This window comes from Oncorhynchus mykiss, chromosome 11 (genome assembly GCF_013265735.2).
Source record: "Oncorhynchus mykiss isolate Arlee chromosome 11, USDA_OmykA_1.1, whole genome shotgun sequence".
NCBI lineage: Eukaryota > Metazoa > Chordata > Actinopteri > Salmoniformes > Salmonidae > Oncorhynchus > Oncorhynchus mykiss.
Window position 1 is genome coordinate 79,155,555 of NC_048575.1, and position 11,031 is coordinate 79,166,585.

At 34.8% G+C, this 11,031-nt stretch overlaps 1 protein-coding gene across 3 annotated transcripts in view; it reads left to right on the plus strand.

The window, feature by feature from the left end:
- fras1 (Fraser extracellular matrix complex subunit 1) overlaps positions 1–11,031 on the plus strand; it is a 352,007-nt gene that overhangs the window by 340,208 nt on the left and 768 nt on the right. For all 3 annotated transcript variants that reach the window (XM_036936462.1, XM_036936463.1, XM_036936464.1), the window contains 2 exons: positions 9,839–9,985; positions 10,199–11,031. The exon at positions 10,199–11,031 is cut by the window's right edge and continues 768 nt beyond it. In XM_036936462.1, the coding sequence (XP_036792357.1) occupies positions 9,839–9,985; positions 10,199–10,873 (822 nt within the window). In that variant the 3' untranslated portion in view covers positions 10,874–11,031. The remainder of the gene's footprint in view (positions 1–9,838; positions 9,986–10,198) is intronic.

The window sequence follows — 11,031 nt, forward strand, 5'->3', positions numbered from 1 at the left end:
TTACATATATTGTAAAGAGGGTATATTTGGTGTCTGTTTTGTATCACAGAGTGCAAACTGTTTGTAGATTTACATATATTGTAAAGAGGGTATATTTTGTGTCTGTTTTGTATCACAGAGTGCAAACTGTTTGTAGATTTACATATATTGTAAAGAGGGTATATTTTGTGTCTGTTTTGTATCACAGAGTGCAAACTGTTTGTAGATTTACATATATTGTAAAGAGGGTATATTTTGTGTCTGTTTTGTATCGCAGAGTGCAAACTGTTTGTAGATTTACATATATTGTAAAGAGGGTATATTTTGTGTCTGTTTTGTATCACAGAGTGCAAACTGTTTGTAGATTTACATATATTGTAAAGAGGGTATATTTTGTGTCTGTTTTGTATCACAGAGTGCAAACTGTTTGTAGATTTACATATATTGTAAAGAGGGTATATTTGGTGTCTGTTTTGTATCACAGAGTGCAAACTGTTTGTAGATTTACATATATTGTAAAGAGGGTATATTTTGTGTCTGTTTTGTATCGCAGAGTGCAAACTGTTTGTAGATTTACATATATTGTAAAGAGGGTATATTTGGTGTCTGTTTTGTATCGCAGAGTGCAAACTGTTTGTAGATTTACATATATTGTAAAGAGGGTATATTTTGTGTCTGTTTTGTATCGCAGAGTGCAAACTGTTTGTAGATTTACATATATTGTAAAGAGGGTATATTTTGTGTCTGTTTTGTATCACAGAGTGCAAACTGTTTGTAGATTTACATATATTGTAAAGAGGGTATATTTGGTGTCTGTTTTGTATCACAGAGTGCAAACTGTTTGTAGATTTACATATATTGTAAAGAGGGTATATTTTGTGTCTGTTTTGTATCACAGAGTGCAAACTGTTTGTAGATTTACATATATTGTAAAGAGGGTATATTTTGTGTCTGTTTTGTATCGCAGAGTGCAAACTGTTTGTAGATTTACATATATTGTAAAGAGGGTATATTTGGTGTCTGTTTTGTATCACAGAGTGCAAACTGTTTGTAGATTTACATATATTGTAAAGAGGGTATATTTTGTGTCTGTTTTGTATCACAGAGTGCAAACTGTTTGTAGATTTACATATATTGTAAAGAGGGTATATTTTGTGTCTGTTTTGTATCACAGAGTGCAAACTGTTTGTAGATTTACATATATTGTAAAGAGGGTATATTTGGTGTCTGTTTTGTATCACAGAGTGCAAACTGTTTGTAGATTTACATATATTGTAAAGAGGGTATATTTGGTGTCTGTTTTGTATCACAGAGTGCAAACTGTTTGTAGATTTACATATATTGTAAAGAGGGTATATTTGGTGTCTGTTTTGTATCACAGAGTGCAAACTGTTTGTAGATTTACATATATTGTAAAGAGGGTATATTTTGTGTCTGTTTTGTATCGCAGAGTGCAAACTGTTTGTAGATTTACATATATTGTAAAGAGGGTATATTTGGTGTCTGTTTTGTATCGCAGAGTGCAAACTGTTTGTAGATTTACATATATTGTAAAGAGGGTATATTTTGTGTCTGTTTTGTATCGCAGAGTGCAAACTGTTTGTAGATTTACATATATTGTAAAGAGGGTATATTTTGTGTCTGTTTTGTATCACAGAGTGCAAACTGTTTGTAGATTTACATATATTGTAAAGAGGGTATATTTTGTGTCTGTTTTGTATCGCAGAGTGCAAACTGTTTGTAGATTTACATATATTGTAAAGAGGGTATATTTTGTGTCTGTTTTGTATCGCAGAGTGCAAACTGTTTGTAGATTTACATATATTGTAAAGAGGGTATATTTGGTGTCTGTTTTGTATCACAGAGTGCAAACTGTTTGTAGATTTACATATATTGTAAAGAGGGTATATTTTGTGTCTGTTTTGTATCACAGAGTGCAAACTGTTTGTAGATTTACATATATTGTAAAGAGGGTATATTTTGTGTCTGTTTTGTATCGCAGAGTGCAAACTGTTTGTAGATTTACATATATTGTAAAGAGGGTATATTTGGTGTCTGTTTTGTATCACAGAGTGCAAACTGTTTGTAGATTTACATATATTGTAAAGAGGGTATATTTTGTGTCTGTTTTGTATCACAGAGTGCAAACTGTTTGTAGATTTACATATATTGTAAAGAGGGTATATTTTGTGTCTGTTTTGTATCGCAGAGTGCAAACTGTTTGTAGATTTACATATAGTCCCTTTCACCAGACATTCTTATTCCAACCCGACTTGTATCGCAGAGTGCAAACTGTTTGTAGATTTACATATAGTCCCTTTCACCAGACATTCTTATTCCAACCCGACTTGTATCGCAGAGTGCAAACTGTTTGTAGATTTACATATATTGTAAAGAGGGTATATTTGGTGTCTGTTTTGTATCGCAGAGTGCAAACTGTTTGTAGATTTACATATATTGTAAAGAGGGTATATTTTGTGTCTGTTTTGTATCGCAGAGTGCAAACTGTTTGTAGATTTACATATATTGTAAAGAGGGTATATTTTGTGTCTGTTTTGTATCACAGAGTGCAAACTGTTTGTAGATTTACATATATTGTAAAGAGGGTATATTTTGTGTCTGTTTTGTATCGCAGAGTGCAAACTGTTTGTAGATTTACATATATTGTAAAGAGGGTATATTTTGTGTCTGTTTTGTATCGCAGAGTGCAAACTGTTTGTAGATTTACATATATTGTAAAGAGGGTATATTTGGTGTCTGTTTTGTATCACAGAGTGCAAACTGTTTGTAGATTTACATATATTGTAAAGAGGGTATATTTTGTGTCTGTTTTGTATCACAGAGTGCAAACTGTTTGTAGATTTACATATATTGTAAAGAGGGTATATTTTGTGTCTGTTTTGTATCACAGAGTGCAAACTGTTTGTAGATTTACATATATTGTAAAGAGGGTATATTTTGTGTCTGTCTTGTATCACAGAGTGCAAACTGTTTGTAGATTTACATATATTGTAAAGAGGGTATATTTTGTGTCTGTTTTGTATCACAGAGTGCAAACTGTTTGTAGATTTACATATATTGTAAAGAGGGTATATTTGGTGTCTGTTTTGTATCGCAGAGTGCAAACTGTTTGTAGATTTACATATATTGTAAAGAGGGTATATTTTGTGTCTGTTTTGTATCACAGAGTGCAAACTGTTTGTAGATTTACATATATTGTAAAGAGGGTATATTTTGTGTCTGTTTTGTATCACAGAGTGCAAACTGTTTGTAGATTTACATATATTGTAAAGAGGGTATATTTTGTGTCTGTTTTGTATCACAGAGTGCAAACTGTTTGTAGATTTACATATATTGTAAAGAGGGTATATTTTGTGTCTGTTTTGTATCACAGAGTGCAAACTGTTTGTAGATTTACATATATTGTAAAGAGGGTATATTTTGTGTCTGTTTTGTATCACAGAGTGCAAACTGTTTGTAGATTTACATATATTGTAAAGAGGGTATATTTTGTGTCTGTTTTGTATCGCAGAGTGCAAACTGTTTGTAGATTTACATATATTGTAAAGAGGGTATATTTGGTGTCTGTTTTGTATCGCAGAGTGCAAACTGTTTGTAGATTTACATATATTGTAAAGAGGGTATATTTTGTGTCTGTTTTGTATCGCAGAGTGCAAACTGTTTGTAGATTTACATATATTGTAAAGAGGGTATATTTTGTGTCTGTTTTGTATCACAGAGTGCAAACTGTTTTTAGATTTACATATATTGTAAAGAGGGTATATTTTGTGTCTGTTTTGTATCACAGAGTGCAAACTGTTTGTAGATTTACATATATTGTAAAGAGGGTATATTTGGTGTCTGTTTTGTATCACAGAGTGCAAACTGTTTGTAGATTTACATATATTGTAAAGAGGGTATATTTTGTGTCTGTTTTGTATCGCAGAGTGCAAACTGTTTGTAGATTTACATATATTGTAAAGAGGGTATATTTGGTGTCTGTTTTGTATCGCAGAGTGCAAACTGTTTGTAGATTTACATATATTGTAAAGAGGGTATATTTTGTGTCTGTTTTGTATCGCAGAGTGCAAACTGTTTGTAGATTTACATATATTGTAAAGAGGGTATATTTTGTGTCTGTTTTGTATCACAGAGTGCAAACTGTTTGTAGATTTACATATATTGTAAAGAGGGTATATTTGGTGTCTGTTTTGTATCACAGAGTGCAAACTGTTTGTAGATTTACATATATTGTAAAGAGGGTATATTTTGTGTCTGTTTTGTATCACAGAGTGCAAACTGTTTGTAGATTTACATATATTGTAAAGAGGGTATATTTTGTGTCTGTTTTGTATCGCAGAGTGCAAACTGTTTGTAGATTTACATATATTGTAAAGAGGGTATATTTGGTGTCTGTTTTGTATCACAGAGTGCAAACTGTTTGTAGATTTACATATATTGTAAAGAGGGTATATTTTGTGTCTGTTTTGTATCACAGAGTGCAAACTGTTTGTAGATTTACATATATTGTAAAGAGGGTATATTTTGTGTCTGTTTTGTATCACAGAGTGCAAACTGTTTGTAGATTTACATATATTGTAAAGAGGGTATATTTGGTGTCTGTTTTGTATCACAGAGTGCAAACTGTTTGTAGATTTACATATATTGTAAAGAGGGTATATTTGGTGTCTGTTTTGTATCACAGAGTGCAAACTGTTTGTAGATTTACATATATTGTAAAGAGGGTATATTTGGTGTCTGTTTTGTATCACAGAGTGCAAACTGTTTGTAGATTTACATATATTGTAAAGAGGGTATATTTTGTGTCTGTTTTGTATCGCAGAGTGCAAACTGTTTGTAGATTTACATATATTGTAAAGAGGGTATATTTGGTGTCTGTTTTGTATCGCAGAGTGCAAACTGTTTGTAGATTTACATATATTGTAAAGAGGGTATATTTTGTGTCTGTTTTGTATCGCAGAGTGCAAACTGTTTGTAGATTTACATATATTGTAAAGAGGGTATATTTTGTGTCTGTTTTGTATCACAGAGTGCAAACTGTTTGTAGATTTACATATATTGTAAAGAGGGTATATTTTGTGTCTGTTTTGTATCGCAGAGTGCAAACTGTTTGTAGATTTACATATATTGTAAAGAGGGTATATTTTGTGTCTGTTTTGTATCGCAGAGTGCAAACTGTTTGTAGATTTACATATATTGTAAAGAGGGTATATTTGGTGTCTGTTTTGTATCACAGAGTGCAAACTGTTTGTAGATTTACATATATTGTAAAGAGGGTATATTTTGTGTCTGTTTTGTATCACAGAGTGCAAACTGTTTGTAGATTTACATATATTGTAAAGAGGGTATATTTTGTGTCTGTTTTGTATCGCAGAGTGCAAACTGTTTGTAGATTTACATATATTGTAAAGAGGGTATATTTGGTGTCTGTTTTGTATCACAGAGTGCAAACTGTTTGTAGATTTACATATATTGTAAAGAGGGTATATTTTGTGTCTGTTTTGTATCACAGAGTGCAAACTGTTTGTAGATTTACATATATTGTAAAGAGGGTATATTTTGTGTCTGTTTTGTATCGCAGAGTGCAAACTGTTTGTAGATTTACATATAGTCCCTTTCACCAGACATTCTTATTCCAACCCGACTTGTATCGCAGAGTGCAAACTGTTTGTAGATTTACATATAGTCCCTTTCACCAGACATTCTTATTCCAACCCGACTTGTATCGCAGAGTGCAAACTGTTTGTAGATTTACATATATTGTAAAGAGGGTATATTTGGTGTCTGTTTTGTATCGCAGAGTGCAAACTGTTTGTAGATTTACATATATTGTAAAGAGGGTATATTTTGTGTCTGTTTTGTATCGCAGAGTGCAAACTGTTTGTAGATTTACATATATTGTAAAGAGGGTATATTTTGTGTCTGTTTTGTATCACAGAGTGCAAACTGTTTGTAGATTTACATATATTGTAAAGAGGGTATATTTTGTGTCTGTTTTGTATCGCAGAGTGCAAACTGTTTGTAGATTTACATATATTGTAAAGAGGGTATATTTTGTGTCTGTTTTGTATCACAGAGTGCAAACTGTTTGTAGATTTACATATATTGTAAAGAGGGTATATTTTGTGTCTGTTTTGTATCACAGAGTGCAAACTGTTTGTAGATTTACATATATTGTAAAGAGGGTATATTTTGTGTCTGTTTTGTATCACAGAGTGCAAACTGTTTGTAGATTTACATATATTGTAAAGAGGGTATATTTTGTGTCTGTTTTGTATCGCAGAGTGCAAACTGTTTGTAGATTTACATATATTGTAAAGAGGGTATATTTTGTGTCTGTTTTGTATCACAGAGTGCAAACTGTTTGTAGATTTACATATATTGTAAAGAGGGTATATTTTGTGTCTGTTTTGTATCGCAGAGTGCAAACTGTTTGTAGATTTACATATAGTCCCTTTCACCAGACATTCTTATTCCAACCCGACTTGTATCGCAGAGTGCAAACTGTTTGTAGATTTACATATAGTCCCTTTCACCAGACATTCTTATTCCAACCCGACTTGTATCGCAGAGTGCAAACTGTTTGTAGATTTACATATATTGTAAAGAGGGTATATTTGGTGTCTGTTTTGTATCACAGAGTGCAAACTGTTTGTAGATTTACATATATTGTAAAGAGGGTATATTTGGTGTCTGTTTTGTATCACAGAGTGCAAACTGTTTGTAGATTTACATATATTGTAAAGAGGGTATATTTTGTGTCTGTTTTGTATCACAGAGTGCAAACTGTTTGTAGATTTACATATATTGTAAAGAGGGTATATTTTGTGTCTGTTTTGTATCACAGAGTGCAAACTGTTTGTAGATTTACATATATTGTAAAGAGGGTATATTTTGTGTCTGTTTTGTATCACAGAGTGCAAACTGTTTGTAGATTTACATATATTGTAAAGAGGGTATATTTTGTGTCTGTCTTGTATCACAGAGTGCAAACTGTTTGTAGATTTACATATATTGTAAAGAGGGTATATTTTGTGTCTGTTTTGTATCACAGAGTGCAAACTGTTTGTAGATTTACATATATTGTAAAGAGGGTATATTTGGTGTCTGTTTTGTATCGCAGAGTGCAAACTGTTTGTAGATTTACATATATTGTAAAGAGGGTATATTTTGTGTCTGTTTTGTATCACAGAGTGCAAACTGTTTGTAGATTTACATATATTGTAAAGAGGGTATATTTTGTGTCTGTTTTGTATCACAGAGTGCAAACTGTTTGTAGATTTACATATATTGTAAAGAGGGTATATTTTGTGTCTGTTTTGTATCACAGAGTGCAAACTGTTTGTAGATTTACATATATTGTAAAGAGGGTATATTTTGTGTCTGTTTTGTATCACAGAGTGCAAACTGTTTGTAGATTTACATATATTGTAAAGAGGGTATATTTTGTGTCTGTTTTGTATCACAGAGTGCAAACTGTTTGTAGATTTACATATATTGTAAAGAGGGTATATTTTGTGTCTGTTTTGTATCGCAGAGTGCAAACTGTTTGTAGATTTACATATATTGTAAAGAGGGTATATTTGGTGTCTGTTTTGTATCGCAGAGTGCAAACTGTTTGTAGATTTACATATATTGTAAAGAGGGTATATTTTGTGTCTGTTTTGTATCACAGAGTGCAAACTGTTTGTAGATTTACATATATTGTAAAGAGGGTATATTTGGTGTCTGTTTTGTATCACAGAGTGCAAACTGTTTGTAGATTTACATATATTGTAAAGAGGGTATATTTGGTGTCTGTTTTGTATCGCAGAGTGCAAACTGTTTGTAGATTTACATATATTGTAAAGAGGGTATATTTTGTGTCTGTTTTGTATCACAGAGTGCAAACTGTTTGTAGATTTACATATATTGTAAAGAGGGTATATTTTGTGTCTGTTTTGTATCACAGAGTGCAAACTGTTTGTAGATTTACATATATTGTAAAGAGGGTATATTTTGTGTCTGTTTTGTATCACAGAGTGCAAACTGTTTGTAGATTTACATATATTGTAAAGAGGGTATATTTTGTGTCTGTTTTGTATCACAGAGTGCAAACTGTTTGTAGATTTACATATATTGTAAAGAGGGTATATTTTGTGTCTGTTTTGTATCGCAGAGTGCAAACTGTTTGTAGATTTACATATATTGTAAAGAGGGTATATTTGGTGTCTGTTTTGTATCACAGAGTGCAAACTGTTTGTAGATTTACATATATTGTAAAGAGGGTATATTTGGTGTCTGTTTTGTATCGCAGAGTGCAAACTGTTTGTAGATTTACATATATTGTAAAGAGGGTATATTTTGTGTCTGTTTTGTATCACAGAGTGCAAACTGTTTGTAGATTTACATATATTGTAAAGAGGGTATATTTTGTGTCTGTTTTGTATCGCAGAGTGCAAACTGTTTGTAGATTTACATATATTGTAAAGAGGGTATATTTTGTGTCTGTTCTGTATCGCAGAGTGCAAACTGTTTGTAGATTTACATATATTGTAAAGAGGGTATATTTTGTGTCTGTTTTGTATCACAGAGTGCAAACTGTTTGTAGATTTACATATATTGTAAAGAGGGTATATTTGGTGTCTGTTTTGTATCACAGAGTGCAAACTGTTTGTAGATTTACATATATTGTAAAGAGGGTATATTTGGTGTCTGTTTTGTATCGCAGAGTGCAAACTGTTTGTAGATTTACATATATTGTAAAGAGGGTATATTTGGTGTCTGTTTTGTATCACAGAGTGCAAACTGTTTGTAGATTTACATATATTGTAAAGAGGGTATATTTGGTGTCTGTTTTGTATCACAGAGTGCAAACTGTTTGTAGATTTACATATATTGTAAAGAGGGTATATTTGGTGTCTGTTTTGTATCACAGAGTGCAAACTGTTTGTAGATTTACATATATTGTAAAGAGGGTATATTTGGTGTCTGTTTTGTATCACAGAGTGCAAACTGCGCATTTCTTTTGTAAATCTGATCCCTTCGCGAGTTGAACCCACAACCTAAGTGTTTCCTTGCACCACCAGTTTGAGTCACATAGTTGACCCGTGACCTTTTTGGTTTGTCTTGTGGTATGTCACCCAACGTAAACAGCCAACCAATGTGACCTGCTGGACTGGTTTGATCCACGTCGCTCAGGGCGTAGTCGTGGCCTTAAAGAGATAAGACTTTGAGCTATTCAAATAGGAGGAATCTCCTATTGGTGTACAAATCACTGCTCTGGTATCGTATTGCTGGATCGTTTATGCTAACGTTTACAATAATGGGTGTATGGCAGGCTATTGTCACAGATGCTGGAAATTACACATTTTACTGAAACTACACGTTTTACTGAAACTACACATTTTACTGAAACTACAACTGAAAGTCCACGCTTTACTTAAGCAATAAGGCCCGAGGGGGTGTGGTATATGGGCAATATACCACGGCTAAGGGCTGTTCTTATCCACAACGCAACACGTTGTGCCTGCATACAGCCGTTAGTCGTGGAATATTGGCCGTATACCACAAACCCCCGAGGTGCCTTACTGCTATTATAAACTGGTTACCAATGTAATTAGAGCAGTAAAAATACATGTTTTGTCATTACCACGGCTGTCAGCCAATCAGCATTCATGGCTCAAACCAACCAGTTTATAATGAGATTTAAACAACAAATGCACTAATGTACCTTCCACATCTGCATCTATAGCCCTCATCCAGCAGTTAGCTGGCCTTGTTAGCATGTATGCTAGCGTTTGATTTGATAGTGTCTGGATGAGTTGGAAATAACGGTGTTGTAACGTCTCTCCTTTAGGATCGGAAGCAGCCTGACGTCTGTGACAGGTACTTCCATGACGTTCCCTTCGAAGCCAACTTTGCGTCGGATATCACCGAATTACAGACCATGACAGCCATACCTGGTGTTGATGGATTTACCATGAAAGTTGATGCCCTGTACAAGGTCAGCGAAGACAAAGACGTATCCACTTAACTGTAATGATTTATTAAATGATAATGTACTGCTTATGAATGCATTATATATGAGTTGTAAATGTGTTATGAAGGCCTTAGGTACCCTTCAAAAAAGGTCTTCAAGTTTGAGGGTAACTCTCAGAGAAGTAAAATGATTGATCTGATTTATCTCCATGGTAACTCTCTCTCTTTTGATTGACAGGTGGAGGCGGGGCATCAGTGGTACCTTCAGGTGATCTACGTGATTGGTCCAGAGTCCATATCCGGCCCCAGGATTCAGCGTTCTCTGACCTATCAGCTCACCCACAGCAGCGGCGGGGGGCGGACTCGCCGGGATCTGGTCAATCAGCTGAGCCAAAGCATCGACCACAGCCGTGCTCGCCGGGACCTTGTTGACCACAGCGGACGTCTCACTCTAGACCAGTCTCTGATATATGACAACGAGGGTGACCAGACGAAGAACGGAACCAACATGAAGACTCTCCGCCTCGAGGTCCCCGCTGCCTCAACCTTTAACCCCCAGTTGGGCGGTTCGGTGGGCGGGGGCGTGGCCGCACTAACCCTAATGGTCCTCGTCCTGCTCGCTTCATGTTTACTCTTCAGGAAGTGCCGACGATCGGCTGGGAAGAAGCCACCCCAGATGGCGGAGGAGTACCCTCTGAACACCAAAGTAGAGGTGTGTTTGGAGAGGACCCTGGAGAAGAACTTCAGCTCTAAACACTGCACCGTCAGGAACATCAACATCAACCGGAACTACGACAACGTCAACTCCAAGGTCAACAGAGGCGCAAAGGTCAACGGAGGGGCGAAAGTCAAGCAGGTCAACCTGGAGGTCAAGCTCCACAACAACCTCCACAACGACGGCACCGAGGTCTGAGGATCCCCACCACCTCCCACCATTGTTTACCCTGGCTAGATCATTTCCCCATTCGGGGTTTGCCAACGTTGAACTAGTAGAAGTAACAGTTCTACTCAAGGGGAAACATCTACCGGAGTGGAGGAGTATTTTACGAGACATCTAAAAGAAATGTCATT